The 20,066-nt window shown below is 42.4% G+C and overlaps 2 protein-coding genes across 2 annotated transcripts; one reads left to right on the forward strand and one right to left on the reverse strand.

Annotated features, from left to right (window-relative positions):
* The first annotated feature begins 1,902 nt into the window (after window positions 1-1,902).
* RTBDN (retbindin) lies at window positions 1,903-5,986 on the forward strand. Its single transcript, XM_070735904.1, has 5 exons — window positions 1,903-2,065; window positions 3,077-3,161; window positions 3,381-3,509; window positions 5,228-5,324; window positions 5,699-5,986. The coding sequence occupies exons 1-5, from the start codon at window positions 1,903-1,905 to the stop codon at window positions 5,984-5,986; spliced, it is 762 nt and encodes a 253-aa protein (XP_070592005.1).
* Window positions 5,987-10,124: 4,138 nt separating this feature from the next.
* Window positions 10,125-16,995, reverse strand: RNASEH2A (ribonuclease H2 subunit A). The gene is made up of 8 exons (XM_070735905.1): window positions 16,835-16,995; window positions 16,119-16,190; window positions 15,814-15,940; window positions 15,033-15,120; window positions 14,811-14,948; window positions 14,519-14,606; window positions 12,677-12,800; window positions 10,125-10,502 (listed from the first exon to the last, which is right to left on the reverse strand). Exons 1-8 carry the CDS (start codon window positions 16,959-16,961, stop codon window positions 10,364-10,366), a joined length of 903 nt encoding a protein of 300 aa, XP_070592006.1. The 5' UTR covers window positions 16,962-16,995; the 3' UTR covers window positions 10,125-10,363.
* Window positions 16,996-20,066: the final 3,071 nt, after the last annotated feature.

The raw sequence follows: 20,066 nt of genomic DNA on the forward strand, positions 1-20,066 counted from the left end.
GTCTGCTAAAGATCTTAAGCCTCTGCTGTTTCTCTGTCACTGATGCTATCATCTTCCTATATCTTCCTTCCTCCCTCCCTCCCTTCCTCCAATTCTACTGCAATGCTATCTTCAGGCTTATCAGAACACTTTGCAAACATTAATTAAAGCCCACATCTTTCCACAGATGAGACTTAGACAGAATCAACAGACACAAGACGTGAGTGCCCATAGGTGGCAATGCACGCTGAGCTTCAGGAGGCAGACAGGCTGGCTTAGCGGAGCTGATACACCTCTGCAATGACACGCATTCAGCTTCAGGTCCCAAAGCTGCTTTTTTTCACCACGCCATCAGTTTCAGGCTCTGAATGATCATAACTACCTCCCCTTCATTTTTCTTTTTTCTTTTTCCATGCCACAAAGAGGAGGAGGAAGAACGATTGATTACTAAGCATATGAGTGAAGAATTTTCAGTCCAAAGGAGCAAGAAAAATAAAAGCAAGAGAGATGTCAGGTGTAGTCCCAAGTGGCCAGATTTTCAACACTTCTATATCAAGATTCCATTCCATGGATGGATCACAACCAGGGATGGGCAGCAGGCAGGATGGAGTGGAATGCAGTTTCACCAGTGGAAATGAAGCTGCGTGCACAGCTCCAGCTGACCAGTGGCAGTCACTTCCTGGATTACTGGTTTCGGCTCGGCTTTCCTTTTTTTTCCCTGCTGCTGCTGCTGCATCTGCACTCCTTGCTTTTTTCCTCTTTCCTCCTTCCTGGCCTCAGATGAGCTTCCCTTTCTCCTGCCCAGCTCTTCATCAGCCTCACGCGGCCACCTCCCGAGGCCAGGAAGGAGGAAAGAAGAAAAAAGCACGAAGCACGAAGCAAATTGTCACCCCAGCAAGCGACACTGGCGAGGTTGTAAATTGAGGACTTAACAATTCACTTGAATGATGATGATCATTCAAGCCACTCCCACCTGGTCACACGGCCAGCAAGCCACTCCTACTCAGTCACATGATTATCTAGCCACACCCACAAAATAAGCCCCACCCATAGTGTGGCAGTAAAAATTTTGGCTGTCCATTACTGATCACAACATTGCTTTAATTCTAGTAAAAATTGTCCCTTCCCTCAATATTTAACCTACCCCTCAAGGTGAGGTTTATAGTCAATAGCAAAATGCAACCAAGATGTTCATTTAAGCAAAATACCACTGCAAGGCCCGTTTGCCATCTGGATCAAGGGCAGCTTTATAATTGGGACAACTCTCCTCGCATTGCTTGTGACATCCCATGATTCTTAACAGTGGTTTTTATGCCTTGTCCATAAACTAATTGGCACTTTCCACAGTATGGTGATACCCTGTGGAAAATTCCTGCAGGTTGAACTGTGGCGAGAAGCTCAATCCTTTTCCCTTTGCCTACCTCATATAAATCTTTCCTGGAAGTGTGTCCTTCCCTGTTTCACTCTTGTTTACATAAATGAGCCATGTGCGCGCACATTTTTTAAATTTTTCCATGAAGATGGAGGCACTCACATTTTTCCTATGAATCTCTTCTCTTTAAGAAAGGAGCTGCTGGTGTTTGTCATGACAGCTGCAGTTGGCTGCCTTGATTTACCTAGCAAGGAGAGTGGACCACAGCTGAAGCTGTCCAGCGATGAACAATAGGAATAATGTAATTGCAGCATCTTAGTAGGTTATCAAGAAAGAAGTAAGATTCAGGGAATTGTTGGGCAGAGATGAAAGTACAATGTAACGAGGGCATTACTGGAGGAAGATATACGTCGGGCTCATTTAAGCAAAATACCATTGCAAAGTCATCTCCTGATTGGCTGGCTGGTATGCTTGAAAACAGAAGAGAAGCAAGCATCTCCATACCGATTCATTTTTTTCCCCTTGTTTCCTCTGCCCTTGATATTCTAGTCATGAGAGGTGGTGGCAATACCAATTGGATAATGCTGATGTTTTCGGCAATGACCATGTTTTGGGCCAACGCAAAGGACACAGAAGATCGCTGCTTACCTGGAGGGAAGCACAAAGCCAATCCAAGCGCAGAAGAGTTGGGTGTCTGCCAGATTTATGCAGAAAGTAAGTATGGCTTCTCTATAGAAGATTTTAGAATTACGTAGCAGGGAGAGAAAATGAGAATACTGTAGGATGAGGGAGTATAAAATATCCATAGTGTGGACAATGAGGGTGATGATTATTTCAAGGCCACCGGACCCCAAAGCAACTGTGGGTGCATTGCAATTAAAATTCTGTAAACAAGTTAAGTCAAAGGGGGGGGGAATTATATACAGTATAATTGCTGACTTGCTGGGAGTCTATGAGCTGCAGTGGTTAGAATGGAGTACTGCAGGATACTTCTGCTGACTACCAGCTGCCTGCAACTTGGCAAATCAAATTTCGCCAGGCTCAAGGTTGACTCAGACTTCCATCCTTCCAAGGTGAGTAAAATGAAGATCCAAACTATGGGGGAAATAGGCTGACTTTGTAAACCGCTTAGAGAGAGCTGTAAAGCACTGTGAAGCAGCATATAAGTCCAAGTGCTATTGCTAATAGCAATAGCATTTAGACCTCCATCCCACTTCATAGTGCTTTTACAGCCTTCTCTAAGCAATTTATAGAATCAGCATATTGCCCCCAACAATCTGGGTCCTCATTTTACCCACCTTGGAAGGATGGAAGGCTGAGTCAACCTTGAGCCAATGGTGAGATTTGAACTGCTGAACTACAGCTAGCAGTTAGCTGAAGTAGCCCACAGTGCTGCACTCTAACCACTGCGTCACCCTGGCTATAACCAGTAGGTGGGCTGCTCCCAATTCAGAGCGGTTCTAAGAACCGGTAGCGCCAGCAGCAGGAGACTCCGCCCATCCACCCAAGATGCTTCTGCGCAGAAGCCTTGCAGGCATGTGCAAAGCTGTAGTAAAGTTTTAGAACCCACTGCTGGCTATAACCTGATTTTTAATGTGTCCATCTGGCATACAACTTCCTTGGTCTGGGCTGCAATTGTTGGAGGGGTAGTCTGCAGAAGGCTAATACTATAGCTACTCTCATTCCAAAAAAATAGAGATGCCTGCAGAAATTTTCTTTCCATAGATGCCTGCTGCTCACCAGAAGTTGCCCAGGAACTTTCCAAAGCCAATGCTGGATCTTGGAATCGTTGTGGAAACCTCAGCATCAGGTCATCCCCAAGACTGTTCATCTGAAAAGAAGGGGACCCCACTTATGTCAGACATGGGCCTCTATTGCTTGTGGAGCTGGGCCTTGTCTCATGACTTGTCCCCTTCCAGCCTTTCTGATCACTAAATGCCAAGGGGGAAAGTGATGCCTGCCTTGCTTTTCTCCCCTGCATCTTAGGGTCAATAATTTATGCTCGCTGTCGTTTCGTTCATTTTGGCAGGTGTGAGGAGTACCTTCGGCAACTGGGTTGTTTTTACCACTGCTCCCCCATTGCTGCTCAATGGCATCATCCTCAACAACCCAGCGCCCTGATGGCTGTACCTCTCTGCCAGAATTTCTGTGACCAGTGGTAAGTTATCACATGTCTCCACATCTAGATGAGGCCATCCTGCTAGGGAGGAAGAATTAAGTACAGTACCTGTTGAAAGTAGAAGACACTGGAGAAACTTAACAAAAAGCTCTGCCTTCTTTTCTGTAATTGAAAGCATACATATGTACACTGGGCTAAACAGAACCATGATCCTTTCCCTGTTATATGAAAAGAAGAGACCATATTTTGGAAGAGTTACATATATTTAAGGCCATTATTTAGAGAAGTGTTATTTAGGATTATCATAATTGGACTGCAAAAATCTGGATGAGCACCAGATCGCAGCAAAGGCCTTTTCTTACCATCTACAAAACAAACAAATGTACTATCCAGGTATAGTAATTTTAAATTACTAAAAAATTGAGAAAACTAGGGTCCTATTCTCTATAGATTCAACCTTGTTATTAGGGGAATTATATTTTTAAAACTTAAAATCTTTTTTCCCCCGGAACAAGGTTAAGTGATTCCCTTCTGGAAAATTAACATCAGGCAAAAGGGATAATTTAGGTTTGAGAATTTGACTTGGGTAGCAAGGGAATACAAATTTATTTATTTGTTTGTTTGTTTGTTTGTTTATTTAATTTGATTTTTTTTATGCCACCCTTCACTTTAGACTCAGGGCAGCTTACATGTTAGCAATAGCACTTTTTTAAACAGAGCCAGCATATTGCCTCCACAATCCAGGTCCTCATTTTACCCACCTCGGAAGGATGGAAGGCTGAGTCAACCTTGAGCTGGTGATGAGATTTGAACTGCTGACCTGCAGATCTAGCAGTCAGCTTTGTCAAATGTTGTTTGGAGAACATTCCCATCCATTTGCTTTTATTATTTTGTTAGCCAATGTGATAAAGTATAATATTTTTAAAAATGAATAAATTTGTGTGGCACGGTGCTCAAAGAATGGAAGAGAAACTATCAACAACTAACATAAAAGTTAACCCAGCTAGTGAAAGAGAATGTCAGCCTTTTTTTGAGTTGAATATAAAAATATGAGGTCCTCTCCTGAACTGAAAAAATGTGGGGGCTACTCCAGAGAGTTTCAAATTGAAATTTCTAGTTTATCATGTCTCACTGAGTGGATTTGGGTCTATTACAGTCAGTAAAGGGCAGTCAAAATTTTTACTGCCACACTGTGGGTGTGGCTTATTTTGTGGGCTTAATGGTCATGTGACTGGGCAGGAGTGGCTTGAACGCTCATCATCGTTCAAGTGAACTGTTAAGTCCTTGACTTACCAGTGTCGTTCGCTGGAGTGACAATTTGCTTCATGTTTCCCGCACTCTCCTTCCTGGGCTGCCCCCCCACCTCAGGCTGGGTAGCTAGGCGAATGGGTGCTGCCAGAAGCATAAATGCTGCCAGCGCCGTTTCCACCCACACCTTCTGCTTGCACCTCAGGCGGGAGGTGGCCGCGTGACACTGGAGGGGAGCCAGGCAGGAGAGGGAAGCTCGTCCGAGACCAGGAAGGAGGAAAGAGGAAAAAAGCAAGGAGCGCAGCAGCAGCAGCAGGGAAAAAAAGGAGAGCCAAGCCAAGACCAGTAATCCAGGAAGTGACAGCTGCCGATCAGCTAGAGTTGCACACACATCTTCATTTCTGCTGGTGGAACTGTGTTCCACCCGTCCTGCCTGCTGCCCACCCCTGATTACAGTACCAATGGAATACAAATGTCTTTCATAGAACTCCAACTTATTGTCCACTCAGGTATGATGTTTGCAGAGAAGATGTGATCTGCCCTGGCAACTTGCCCTGGGGAGTTGATGGACGTAACTGCAGTCAGGAATGTCATTCCTTTGGCCAGGTGAGGTCACAAAAGATGCTGCTTAGCCACTAGCAGAACCATCCTTGTGTTGTTTGCTGCAGCCTAAAGGTGGCAAAGGGCTACAGAGTATAAGACGCACCTGAATTTTCAGCCTTTTTTAGGGAGGAAAAGTGCGTTTTATACTCTGAAAAATACAGTAAATCGCAATGGTTCCCATTTTTATAAATCAAATCATGTTAGACTGCTCAGGTTCTTTGCATCATGCCTTTGGGGGGAAGATTGCACTACTTTTCATATTCCTAAGTTTCTAAACTTCACAATCCATTCCAGTTGCTTTCAAACCCGAATGGGGTTAATGTAGTACCTCCCAGGGGGTTATTTTTGATAACAAGAGGCCTTTTCCTTTTCCTTAGATGTATAAGGATGGCAAGGAGCTGTGTGAAAACATCTGGGGTGATGCTTTCATAGTAAGCACTGACCCTTGCCAGTGCCTGATGCTGGATGCCTCTGACACAGTGTTCTCCACCTCTTCTTCTCACCTCAAAGACCCAAAAGAGATAGACATCAACAAAGCAGGCAAGGAAAGAAAAGACCGTCTGAGCCCTTGCAGGGGCAGCCTCTTACTTCAGCGTCTGAGAAGGAATCTGCAGAAGGATTTTATTTTTGTGGAAGACATGGAGGGAAGTGGTAGTGGATTCTAACCCAAGGTAATCACCCTTCCCGAAGAAGAAGAAAAAAAGCCCTCTCTCCAGTGATTGCCTGGGGCTTGGGGGGATCGCTTGTGATCTATGCAATTCTGTCACATCCCATACTACCAGCTTCCTGCCATTTTCTACAACTCTGTGCATCTCATGGCGTAGACTGTGAATCTGGCACCTTCCTGGACTCTGACCCCTATGCCCTAGCAGTAGAGATTAGGCCAGTGTTTCTCAACCTTGGCGGTTTGAAGATGGGTGGACTTTAACTCCCAGAATTCCCCAGCCAGCAACGCTGGCTGGGGAATTCTGGGAATTGAAGTCCAGATATCTTCAAGTTGCCAAGGTTGAGAAACACTGGATTAGACCATTAGGGCAGTGTTTCCCAACCTTGGCAACTTGAAGATATCTGGACTTCAACTCCCAGAATTCCCCAGCCAGCATTCGCAGGCTGGGGAATTCTGGGAGTTGAAGTCCAGATATCTTCAAGTTCCCAAGGTTGAGAAACACTGCATTAGGGCACCTCTTGGGAACTTACCTAGAATCAAGATTTCCCCAAACATTCAGCGTAGAAAAGGTGCGAAGAGAACAGCAAGCATTCCCCTCTCCATATTCTTTGCATCCTAAGAGCTGGCTCAAGGAAGTTGTCAAAGAACGCAAAAGGCCATTCATGAGCATTAGCTGAAGGGAAATCATAGGCTGAGAAAAGTATTATTATTATTTATTGGATTTGTATACCGCCCCTCTCCGCAGACTCAGGGCGGCTATCTGCAAGGGAAAGAAGGAACAAGGGGAGGATGGGCGTGAGTGAAACAATCAATGCTGGAAAAGTTAGCCTCGGTTGTTGCCATGGCTTCAAATACAATTGGAAGTAGGACTCGAGTAAAATGGAACGATCTTCCTGATCTCAAAAAGAAAAGGGGAAATAGGGAAAGTTAGCTTAGAGCCCAGCATGGCTGATTTTCCTGTTGCATGTTATACGCTGGAAAGCAATGGTTACTGAGGGACCAGCATTGCTAGGTTACTAAACTGGATTACATCCAAAACTCAATTTATTTTTCATGGCAACCCAATCCAAATGGGGGAGAGAAAGAGAAAGAGAGGGAGGGGGAGAGAGAGAAAGAGAGAGATTGTGTAAAGGAGCATGATTACATAATAAACAACCCGTATGTCAAGGAAAACCCTTGGATAATACACATAGCATCTAAGCAGAAGTGGTCAGTGTATATATATGCCAGTCAGAAAACATCTAATCAGTGGTGACAGTGAGGCTCCAAGAGTTGTCATGCTTACATCTTTACATAGTGCTTCTTGAGTTTTCCAACTATCCGCTTCACTGTAAACACTATTAAAATCTCCTTTGTAAAACTGTACACCCAAAACAGACCCATCAGTCTGTTCATCCATCCTCATTTATCAGCTATATTTTGCATTCCTGTTTACCTTGGCTACGCTTACTACAAATTTCATATTATGGATTGATTCAAGTCTATTAATATTGTGGGAAAATAAAGAAAATGGAGTGTGTTTGTGTTTTATAATGAAATGTGTAAACAATAATCAGTGTATAAGATCAAATCTTAGTGATTATTCTAAAAGCACATATACAGCTCTGAAAAGAAGAATCTCTGCCCAATTTATCATATACCAGATAAAAGAGGATCATGAAATATTGCCAATACTTTCCTAGTGCAAGGGCTTATGGGAAACTAGCATTTCTTTGACAAAATTTATATTTCACATCACAGTCCCAAAAGGTTATTACTAAATCAGGTAAAATTTGATCAAGGAAACAGCCAACCTGGTTAAATGCATACTGACATTATGGACAATGGTAAATTAAACAGAAATGTGGTAAATTTTCTACCCGTATTTCAAAATATCCCTTTTTGATTTTTCATAGATCATAAACTGGTTGATAAAATATAGTGACTGTAGTTACACACTGCATGAAGGCATACGGATATCTGGGCAACAGGCACTGTAGTAAAAGCACTTTTTGAATGACACACAGGATATTAAAAATGTAAATAACTGCCTTTTTTTCCATTGTTCCACTTGATAACAATCAGAGGCCATCCAGATACAACTACAGGTATATCTCACCATTATCTATACTACCTGGAGCTGCTGGGAACAGCATCTGCAGGACACAAGCTATCTATTTATGGACTAAACTAAGCTTTCAAGATTGGATTATATAACCCTGAAATAGGATTGTTATGTCCTGCTGAAGAAGCCATGATCTATCACTGCCAAGGAGGATGCAACAAACATGACTTAGCCTCTCAGGACAGGGAAAGGAGATGGGAAGCCTGAAAATTAATTTAGACAAATGAGAAGGGAGGATGTATAGTCAAATGTGAATAGTCTTCTATGTCAAAAGAGGCTTGGTAGCTCTTGAAAAGAAATGAAAGGGACTTGTTCAAAGACGGGGTAGGGCATCTTAAAATAGAAAGAAACATCCCAAGCTTTCAGAGAGGAAAGAGATGAGGAACTTAAGTAAAAGAGCATGTGTAAATTTGGAAGGCAAAATGGAATTATATACTGTACATCAAAGGAGAAACAGAGCTGGAAAGAAAATACATTATTAAAAGGCCTGCTATATGCAAAAGTTTACTCTCCCCCACACTGAAGCAGTGTCATATTGCCCAAGCAACAGCAGTAAAAGCAACATTTCAATGATGCTTCTTCCTTCAAGGGTCTTCTGTAGCTACCCTGTAAAGAGGGTAAATCTGGTGCCTGGAGATGAGTTGAAAGGTCAGATAATCAGTTTATGATTTAAATGAAATTTCAAACAGGGACTTCATTTCAGTTTCATGATCACAAATACTTCTTTCAACTCTTGATCTTTTCCAAGCAGTAGCCCATCTTCACTTTAATAAAATCAAGACTGGAGAAAATATATACAAACGAAAAGTCTTAACTAAGAAGGGTTTCTTGGTGTGATTTTTATTTCTACCATAAATAAAAGTAATGTTTATTATTTCACTGTGTAACCCATCATATATATATACATACAGTCCATTCAAACACACATTCAAATTGAGCCAAAAGTTATGATCCTAAGTTGTGCCAGGTGTTACACATGTCAAAATGTGACAGCACCTGTTTTTATGACCTTTGAGGGGCCCTTGGTGCTCTGAGAGCTTGCTTGTTTTCTTGTTTCATTACCCAAACTAGGCAACATCATCAGTGCTTACCACCTTTTCTGTGGCAATCATTAAGTGAATGCAACAATCACAATGTGAATGTCAGGGTCGTTAAGCGAACCCATTGTTGGCATTTTTCCAAGACACCAGAAATAAACAAGTTTCTGGCAAAAACATTTAAATCACAATTGGGATGCTACCAACAGCTGTAAATGTGGCCTTGTTGCTGAGGTCACAAGACCCAGGGGAGGGAAAGCAGCGGCCTTAAACTTTGAATCTGTGAAGTGCTTTTTTGGTGGATCTGTCATTACTGTACTTCAAATAGTTGCTTATTGACTGATTGTAGGTTGGATTTTTCTTTTGTTCATTTTTTTGCCCAATCTTAGTGGTATCCTTGAAGAGAAGATGGGGCACTGCTTCTTAATTCCTCTTAGGAAAGGTCAGGGGTGGAAAGAGCTATTTGTGTTGATTATTATTATTATTTATTGGACTTGTATGCCGCCCCTTTCCGTAGACTCGGGGCGGCTAACAACAATGATAAAAACAGCATGTGACAACCCAATAATAAAACAACTAAAAACCCTTATTATAAAACCAAACATACACACAAACAAACAAACATACCATGCATAACTTGTAATGGCCTAGGGGGAAGAAATATCTCAACTCCCCCATGCCTGGCGGTATAAATGAGTCTTGGAGGTGTTAGGAGAAACTAAATTCACCTCCAGATCCACAGCACAAAACTGATCCCATACCATGCTAAGGTTCAAAATGGCAGTTAATTAGCATAGAGTAGGACAATCTTTTTTCTCTTTCAGGTAAAAGTCAGGGAGTTTTTGCCTTACCATTTAAGAAAGGCCATTTTTTTTTAAAAAGTGTGGTCTTTCACTTGCAGCTTTTCCTAGTGTTCATGTATCTCAGCCACTTTAGATGAGCTTTCATTAGGCATCGGTGCCTCATCAATTTATATCGCACAAAAAGGCTAGCAATCATTTTTTGATAATTTATTAACAAAAAAGGAATTAAATCAGAGGGGCAGAAGGGTCTCCAGGAAGAGCATTTACCAGATTCTTTCTGTTTAATTTTGTATCTTTCAGTTGAACCTTTGGGTTTCACACTGTTATGTAGATATGGCTCAAAGGATTGGCGACTGCCCATTAAAAAACTTAGATGTCTGTCAAGCCAACGTAAGGTAATTTTCAACAAGAAGAAAACTACCTGCCACCATCTACAAGCTGGTGACTGTCTCCAGTTTGCGTTCATAAAAGAAGCGATGGGGTGTACGCTTGGAGGGGGAAGCCTTCCTGGCAAAGTAGCTCAGCAAGGACTTTGTACTCTGCTGGGATGGGTCATCTTCAGCATCATCCCTGAGGAAAGAAGCAAAGATAGGAAAAATGAAAGACTGAGGTCTAGCCTACTTTACTATCGTGCTCTTCTGTGTTAGTTTCGGAAACATATAATCCTCAGTGACTTTTGCTGCAACCACTGACCTCGTCTTCCCCACAACCATCTTAGTTTTTAGGACCTTGTTAAAAAATGTTTCAGTTTCTAGTCCTTTTCCCTGCACCCATATAGCATCGGGTTGCTGTTACATCTGTCTAGGGTGGGGGGTCAGCAATCTTAAAAACTTGAGGAGCCATTTGGACCCATTTCCCAAAGAAAAGAAAACAACTGGAGCCACAAAATCTGGGTGGGCGTGGCCAACTAGATGTCACTCACTCCCGCCAAGTCACATGACACCTACCCAGGTTTTGTGACTGTTTTCTATGAGAAACAGGTATCTCTCTCTCTCTTTTCCCTCTCTCTCCATCTTTCCTTCTCCCTCTACCCATCTCTCTTTCTCCCTCTCTCTCTCTGCTGAGGAACGATTATCACCGCCACTGCAGGTTTTCCTTCGGGTGACCCTTCTCCCCCTCTCGCAACTCCCTGGCTGGCTGTGGCAGGGCCAGAAGTGTACGCATACACAGGAAGAACCTCCTGGAAGCCGGGAGAACCTTCTTTCTGGAAGCAGCTCCGCAGCTTCTTGCTTGAGGGTCTTTGGATGCGGCTTTTCTCCTGCCCTAAGGATCCAGCCATCGCTTTGCTGTGTCCGCCCCATCCCCACAGCTCTTCGGCCAAGCAGGGAGGACATATGCTCTGGCCCAAAGTGGCAGGAAACGAAGGCTGCCTTATGTGTAAATATGGCGTGAAGGCAGGTGCGGGGCCACTTCACTCATGCAATAAGCCCCCCACCCACCCTCCTCCCCCTCTTTCTCTTCTCACAGCAAGGTTGGAGAATTAGCTTCTGCATTCCCACTGTCGCCATTACTTCTCAGGCTAGGTGAGGGAGGGGAGGGCAAGGCCAGTCAGTGATGGGACAGGGAGCCACAGCAGGTGCCCCAAAGAGCTGCATGTGGCTCCAGAGCCCCAGGTTGCCGACCCTGGTCTAGGGAGAAAATATTTTTTTTGCATCTCCAGCTCCTGTACCGTCTTGCATTATTGCCAAAGTCATTCTGAGAGGGCAGGTAACAAACACACTTGGGATTAAATGGGAGAGCTGCTTAATGGTTTCTCATGAGTTGTGAGAACTAGTGACAGGTATCCTAATTATTCCCTGGGATCAGCAATTCCTACACCTGTAGTGTTTTAAACACCCCCCATTTATTCATATTATCATGATCAGGGAATAAGCAGAACTAACCTTGAAGGGAAACAGGAAATCCTTGCTCATAAACGATAAACTACTTTGAGGAATAAATTCTGCAGATAGGAAGCTAACCCATTCAGATCAAATACAATGCACATCCCTTCTATTTGATCAAATACCTACTAGTCAAATAAAAACCCAAACTCTTCACCTACTCTTTTTTAGTCATCCAGATTCACCTTATCCCTGCTTACTCGGTGTTCAATCAATACCAGAATATCATGCACTTCCTGTTCTCCACCAATCTGCTGTAGCGATTAAGGTCCTGGTCTATAAACTAGGAGACTGTGAGTTTTAGCCCCATTTAAGGCACGAAAGCCAGCTGGGTGACTTTAGACCAGTCACTCTCTCTTTCAGACAAACCACCTCACTGGGTTGTTGTTGTGGAAAAAATAGAAGGGAGGGGTATTAAGTATACTTGCCACCTTGACTTATTTCTAAAATCATAAAAGCAGGATAAGAATCTAATAAATAAATAAACCCCCCAATCCAACTGCTACCTTTGAGAAAGAGTGTTTCCTTCTACAAGAATTAAACTATGACAATGAAACTTCTGGCAATTCACAATATATAATAGCAGCAGTGCTGGGGTGATATTCAAAATTTTTCCCTAGCAGTTCTATGGGCATGGCAGGGGAAAGATATTGCACAATCCCCATTCCCACCCGACTCTGAGGCCAGCCAGAGGTGGTATTTGCCGGTTCTATGATCTACTCAACATTTCTGCTCCCAGTTCTCCAGAACCTGCTGAATTTCACCCCTGCAGCAGTGTATAGTAAGTTATGTAAGTTATCCTTGATTCTCCATTATAATCTTTATCCATCAATCCATCTTATAGCTTGTTCATCCACATACCAATGAACAGGCACAGCTTTGTTCTCCAGAATGAGCTGAGCTGTGCTCCAGCTAAATCTTACAAACTGGGGATAGCCAAAGATTGGGTCCAGGTTTTGAGCGAGCCATTCTTTAGTCTTGGGATCTGCGGAGAGAAGGGATGGATAAAGAGACTTTGCATAATATCTGCAAAGTCCTTTTATCAAGCAATATATTTCAGGCCACTACTTATGCTACAGGAGCGGAAATTAGGCAAAGTGTATAGCAAACATTAGGATAACTCTGTTTTCCCCCCACTCCCCTCTATAATTGCAATATTTATTATTTATTTATTTATTGGATTTGTATGCTGCCCCTCTCCGAGGACTCGGGGCAGCTCACAACATATCAAACAATATACAATGCACATACAGTAATCCCTCGCTACTTTGTGGTTCATCTTTCGCGGATTCGCTACTTCACAGGTTTTTTCAAAGGGGTCTTATGGCCGCTGTATCGCGGATAATGAAGGAAAATCCAGGAAAACCGTGAAAGATGAATATCCAAAATATTCACGGCAATTGCTGTGCCCCCCCCCCCAATCCCCATTCCCGGCAGAGGCCTCGTGCCTTAGAACACCAGGGCAGGGATGGTTTCTGGGTGGGGGGGAACTGCAGTGGCAGCTTCCTTCAGCCTGCCCGGTAGCTGAGAGCCCAGCAATTGCTGTGGCCCCCCTCCATCCCGATTTCTGGCAGAGGCCTCGCGCCTTAGAATGCCAGGGCAGGGCCGGTTTGTGTGTGTGGAGCGGGGGGGGGGGAACTGCAGCGGCAGCTTCCTTCAGTCCGCGCATCAGAGGGAAGGCTCAGCTTGTCTTGTCCTCCAGTTCGTGGATGTTTCTCAACTCTCTGAAGATCATTTGTTGCCGCCCGACTACAGGAAAGCTGCCACCACCACTGCTGACCACTGAGAGAAGCCAGCCTCTCTCAGCGATCCGCAGCGGTGGGTTGTTAACAATAAAGGGAGGGTTTTAAAAGTCCAAATACTCATTAAATACATTAAAAAATATCTTTCCTCCACTTCACGGAAATTCGTTTTTCGCAGGTGGTCTCCCTGCGAAAAATGAAGGATCACTGTATCTAAAAAATCTGATATCACTAAAAATATTTAAAAACTCTAATAACATTTAAAACCATTCATTCCCATTCACACAACAAGACATAATATACTTGTCAGCCAGGGCGCTAAGGTCTAATGGCCCCAAGCCTGGCAGCACAGATAGGTCTTTAAACTTTTATGGAAGGTGAGGAGGTGGGTGCAGTGCGAATCTCTGGGGGGAGCTGTAACCATGTTATAGTTCCACTTTCAGATTACAATCTCACTTTAGTAATAGGGGTGGACACCCCATCACTGCATCTACACTGTTGAACAACAGTGAAATGTTGGCACCATAACTATCTACCCTAATGGAGTAATAAAATGATATCTCATTAGGAAAAACCATTTAACTATAATTACGATTCAAATATAAGACTGGGGGAAAGAGAACTCAGGAATGCCAAAAATAATGTCTTTGCTTTTCAGTGTTCCTGCATAGGAACATAAAGCCCTATTAGGCATGGCATGAAAACAGTATATGGTGGCTCCTACAACTGGCATCACCTCCATTTCTGAGAGCAGAGCCTTAGATAACTGGAAAGGTATTACAGAATGGAGTATCCTGAAAAACAGCATGCCAACAGCCACCCTGAATTAGAAACTCTTCACAAAGCAACCATTTTCTGCTTGTCTAATCTTATTTTAAAGCCACCTGATCTAATCATCACTATCACTTTGCATAGCACCAAATGCTCAGAGACGGGGCTGAAAGAATAAACTAGAATTTACCATTGGGATAGCCCGAGCCATAATCCAATTCTGCATCTTCCAGGTTTTCCAAGAATTTCCAATTCTTTACAATCCTGTCCCTGGCTACCTAGAGATTGCAAGAGATAAGAACACAGGGACTGACTTCCTGCAGCATGTGAAAAGCCCATATAGTTTAGCATTCTTTCTTCAATAATGGACACATTTTTATCTAAATTGAGAAAAGCCTGTTGGTAATTGAACTGATGGGCCAATCTGCACATCAGGTAACATAACATACATGGAATTGGAGACAAAGGAGTTTCGCATTCACCTTGGCACAGATGCTGGCTGCGCTTACAGTAGGGAACAGAGAGTCTGCCTTGGCCTTCACTGTAACCTCTAGCTCAGGAAACTGCTGCTTTAGCTTTTCTTGATATTTCTCTGCTGGTCCCACTGTGTCTACAAAAACCTGAAAACAAAAAGACCCACGAAGGATTTAAGGGAGAGGATTTCTGGATGCTTCCTGGCAGTTTAGTACACTAACTAAGTTCACCTCTGCAAGTTGCACTCCAGAATCTAGTGCATGCTGGATTAGGCCAATGGCTGTATCATGGGACAGTGCATTCAAGTTGTACTTCATCCTGCAAGGAAAAGGAAATCACATTGATTGGTGAGGACAATTGACTATGAATCTTATCAGAAAAGAGGTGAAAGAAACTGAAATTAGCTAATGTGATTTGTTGTTAAGGATTCTAAGATAAGAGGGACACAGGTTCTAATTCCCACGTGTTAATATGGCTGCCAGGGTGATGAGAGCTGTCATTTTTAAGTATACTTAAATGGATTGTTGATGTGAGGATAAAATTACAACGTTGCAATGTTCATATACAAATACAAATTAATGATTCTCATTCTGGGCAAATAAAAATACTTAGAAATAGGATGGCCTGTTGTATACTACAATCAAACAAAGAAAGGAACTGTTTTGTAACTTTGGCTGACATTAAAAATGTGGATACGTAATGTGGCTAATTTGCTCTGGACAATTTGGATTTTTAAACAATTACATAAATGTTATACTGTATTACAGCTACATCATTTGGATGGTTAATAATAATTCAACCAACTTTCCAGCTGTATCTATGCTATATAAAGTGACAACGCATTAGAATTAGATCCATAGGACACATGTGTTCCAATTCCAGTGAGAGACAGCCCAGGCAGATGAATAATTTTAGACAAATGTGTGGCATCTTTTAAAATCTAAGATTTAGGTTAAATCTTAGGTTTTAATCCACCTAATAGAGAGACTGCCTTGTCTCTACCACACTCACCGCCTCTGCATACTAGTTGAGATGAAATTGGGGGATAGGATGTGTATGGCCCATCCTACATATTCCTTAGCAGCATCTATTTTCTCAAAGAGTTCTTCCCGTTGAGTTTCTGTCAGAGTTTTAGAATCTGAAAGCAGGTGGGAAAAGATCATTTTCACCTGATATAGCATGGAAGAAATAAGCATTATTCCCCTACCTTGCTCATGCAATAGAGTATTTTTCTTTCCCTTTTTGTACAGACCCTTTGTTCTGTGACCCAGTTGCAATATTACTGAAGTACAATCACAACCTGACACTCCTTTTACCTGCTACTTTCAAAGTCTCTAGGTCTCCTTGTCGAGACACAGGACAGTAACAGATTCCATAGACCATGGGACCTGGGGGGGGGGGGAAGCAAAAACCAAAGGTTATTCAGTCTCAGTTACTATGATCTCGCTACAAAAAGTATACAATTAGCCAACATCCTTGTAAGACAACTAGGCCAGTGTTTCCCAACCTTGGCCACTTGAAGATATCTGGGGAATTGCTGGAAATTGCAACTCCCAGAATTCCCCTGCTGGCTGGGGAATTCTGGGAGTTGAAGTTCAAATATCTTCAAGTGGCCAAGGTTGGGAAACACTGAACTAGGCAATATAAATGAAATGGCTTGGAAAAACTGCTTTGACAGTACCTAAGCTGCGACACTATTTCCCCTAAATGAAACCCTCCGTAACATTCTCTTGCAATACATTTTAATTACATTGCATTCTCGGAGATGAAGAATGCGAACGCAGTACAGTACTGTATAAGTAACAATTTGTGGATTTAAAGATCGGAAGCATATTGGCACAAAATGAGAAAAAAAGGGTTGCAGGACTGCATTAATTATGGACTATGTCTACAATTTGACACTGCAATATTTAAGTTAGCTTCACACCAACAGGCAATCCATACAATCCGGAGAGTTACAAGATTCACCCCGGATAATGGTTTTGGACCAATTAGTACAAAGACTCTTTCCCTCGTATATTTGAATTCATACCCAGTACTGGTCCTCTGCCTGCCTCATCGATGCCCAAGCTGCAGGGCTCATTCCGGCAAGCAGGAGGTACCGCCGAAGCCAACAAACAATTCACCGAATTGTCCCGTTCGAATTTGCCCAAATCCATATTCGTTCGCGCGCCCGGTCGATAAAAACCGGAAGTACTAGGAGCGCAAGGTCTTCTGGGAAGCGTAGTTTGTGAAACGAGATGGTTCGCTACTCAGTTCCAGTGTCCGTCGAAAGGCTGTGGGATCTCCAAATTAAGGCTAGGGAAAGGCAAAGACGTTCTTCATTTTAAAAAATCCCAGATGGGATGCCTGGAGAAAAACTTCGGGATACTTTAATGCAGTCCTACCTCCAGAGCTTATTGCCTGTCGTTAATGAAAGTATGCAACAGACCGTAGTTTAATTTGATCCATGATCCTAACCATCTGTTCGGTTTGGCGGAGCCTTTGGCTATCGCAGGGGTAGGCAAAGTTGGCTCTTCTATCACTTGTGGACTTCAACTCCCAGAATTCCTGAGCCAATCATGCTAGCTTGGGAATTCTGGGAGTTGAAGTCCACATGTCATAGAAGAGCCAACTTTGCCTACCCCTGGGCTATCGGAAACTTATGAGTCCGTTTTCTGAATTTTTACCTTAGCTGGAAATTCAAGAGAGATCCAAACTGGAATCGGGACACAGAATACATTGTAGCTTTTAGAAATGGTATCCCCATCCCCTAAAAGCTCTTGAGTGTACAGCCATACCAGAAAGCAAGAATATGACTTAGCAGAAAGCAATTACGGTAGATAATGAAAGAACTGCCTTTTTTCGTTCAGTGCATTTCCTAAAGCATTGTAGCTAAGACTATTCTTTTATTCAGCAACAAACACACCACTGCTCCCAGACACACAAAAAAACCACACGGTGTCTTTTTCAAGAACCAATTATTCCAAGTACTGTATAGCTTTCTCTTTGTTAGAATTTGCCCTGTCGCCTGGCCACCTGGCAGCCATAGGGATACTATTGGTAAGCAAATTTTGGTTTTCAGATAGGGACAGCGAGTGGAAAACGTACTTAACTATAAACACAAATTCGGGGTGGGGGACCCACGAATTGCTTTTATTAACAAAGATCGAGCTCAACAGTTTGGACTGCTGTTCAATCGCCGACGTCAATCTTTGCAAATAATCTGACTCTATCAGCAAAGGCCTGAATGCAGGGCACAATAACAACAACAACAACATTATTACTATTTTATTCACAAAAACAGTAATACACAGCAAATGAAATTTATTTTATATGCTGGATTTCATATCACAATATCACAAGTCAAACACTTCCCAAGGGTCTAAGACTGTATTGTTGTTATTGTTGTTGTTGTTATTATTATTATTATTATTTTTTATTTCATTAAGCATGAAACTCAGTCAACTGGACATTTAAAAATGCACCTCAAGTTATCATTGACTGGTGCCAATGGTTCATACCGCTTGCTGCCAGTGTTCTAGGTATCAACCAAGTACTTGCTTAAGCTATATGGCAGAGGTCTTCAAACTTGTCAACTTTAAGACTTGTGGACTTCAACTCCCAGAATTCTCCAGCCAGCTGTGCTGGCTGGAGAATGCTGGGAATTGAAGTCCACAAGTCTTAAAGTTGTTGTTGTTATTGTTGCTGTTGTTGTTATTACTATTATTGTTGTTGTTGTTATTGTTGTTGTTGTTACTATTATTTAAAAAATTACAAAATATCAAGACCTGGTCCTTAAAACTACATGCTATGGAAGAAACATGTAACACTTATAACCATTCTCATTGGAGCACTTGGTACCATGTCCAAGAATGGGGGGGGGGGGGGAAGTACACATCAAGAAATTGCAGCTTCCTGCAATAACACCAGTGGAACTCCAAAAAAAACTACACTACCTGGAAAACCATACATCTTAAGAAGGTAGTTGGTTGATACCTAGAACAGTGGCAGCAGCCCATATGACCCATTAGTACCAGTGAGTGATAATTGTGATGTATTTTTAAATGTCCAGTTGACTGAGTTTCATGTTTAATGAATAAAATAAATGAAGATGACAACAAAACAACAACAGTAATAATGATTCAGTAATGATAATGATAAAGAATCTGAACCTCATATATAAACTAAATAAACAAAATCTCACAGCCAACCTCCACTCAGTAAAAGACCTTGGAATTCTAATATCAAGTGACCTAAGTGCCAAAGCCCACTGCAACAATATCACCAAAAAGGCTTCTAGAGTTGTTAACCTGATCCTAGAAACATAGAATCATAGAAGTCTGACGGCAGAAAAAGACCTCATGGTCCATCTAGTCTGCCCTTATACTATTTTCTGTATTTTATCTTAGGATGGATATATGTTTATCCCAGGCATGTTTAAATTCAGTTACTGTGGATTTATCTACCACATCTGCTGGAAGTTTGTTCCAAGGATCTACTACTCTTTCAGTAAAATAATATTTTCTCATGTTGCTTTTGATCTTTCCCCCAACTAACTTCAGATTGTGTCCCCTTGTTCTTGTGTTCACTTTCCTATTAAAAACACTTCCCTCCTGGACCTTATTTAACCCTTTAATATATTTAAATGTTTCGATCATGTCCCCCCTTTTCCTTCTGTCCTCCAGACTATACAGATTGAGTTCATTAAGTCTTTCCTGATACGTTTTATGCTTAAGACCTTCCACCATTCTTGTAGCCCGTCTTTGGACCCGTTCAATTTTGTCAATGACGGGCTACAAGAATGGTGGAAGGTCTTAAGCATAAAACGTATCAGGAAAGACTTAATGAACTCAATCTGTATAGTCTGGAGGACAGAAGGAAAAGGGGGGACATGATCGAAACATTTAAATATTAATCCTATGTAGCTTCTGCTCCGGCAATCTCGCACTACTCACCAGAGCCTACAAAACTTTTGCCAGACCCATCCTTGAATACAGCTCATCTGTCTGGAATCCATACCGCATCTCGGACATCAACACCCTCAAAAATGTCCAAAGATACTTTACCAGAAGAGCCCTTCACTCCTCCACTTGAAACAGAATACCCTACAAAAGTAGACTAACAATCCTGGGTCTAGAAAGCTTAGAACTACAACGCCTAAAACACAATCTAAGTATTGCCCACAAGACCATATGCTGCAACGTTCGGCCTATCAATGACTACTTCAGCTTCAACCGCAACAACACAAGAGCATGCAACAGATTCAAACTTAATATTAACAG

This window comes from Erythrolamprus reginae, chromosome 2 (assembly GCF_031021105.1).
Source record: "Erythrolamprus reginae isolate rEryReg1 chromosome 2, rEryReg1.hap1, whole genome shotgun sequence".
NCBI classification, from domain to species: Eukaryota; Metazoa; Chordata; class Lepidosauria; order Squamata; family Dipsadidae; genus Erythrolamprus; species Erythrolamprus reginae.

Bases quoted from the DNA above. Each gene is read 5' to 3' on its own strand.
- RTBDN (XM_070735904.1), top strand. From the start codon at position 1,903: ATGAGAGGTGGTGGCAATACCAATTGGATAATGCTGATGTTTTCGGCA. The intron at 3,162-3,380 runs GTCATCCCCAAG...TCATTTTGGCAG, and splicing joins TGTGGAAACCTCAGCATCAG to GTGTGAGGAGTACCTTCGGC. The intron at 3,510-5,227 runs GTAAGTTATCAC...TTGTCCACTCAG, and splicing joins CAGAATTTCTGTGACCAGTG to GTATGATGTTTGCAGAGAAG.
- RNASEH2A (XM_070735905.1), bottom strand. From the start codon at position 16,961: ATGGATTTGGGCAAATTCGAACGGGACAATTCGGTGAATTGTTTGTTG. The intron at 15,941-16,118 runs GTAAAAGGAGTG...ACCTGCTTTCAG, and splicing joins AGAGACTTTGAAAGTAGCAG to ATTCTAAAACTCTGACAGAA. The intron at 15,121-15,813 runs GTGAGTGTGGTA...TTTTCCTTGCAG, and splicing joins TCAACTAGTATGCAGAGGCG to GATGAAGTACAACTTGAATG.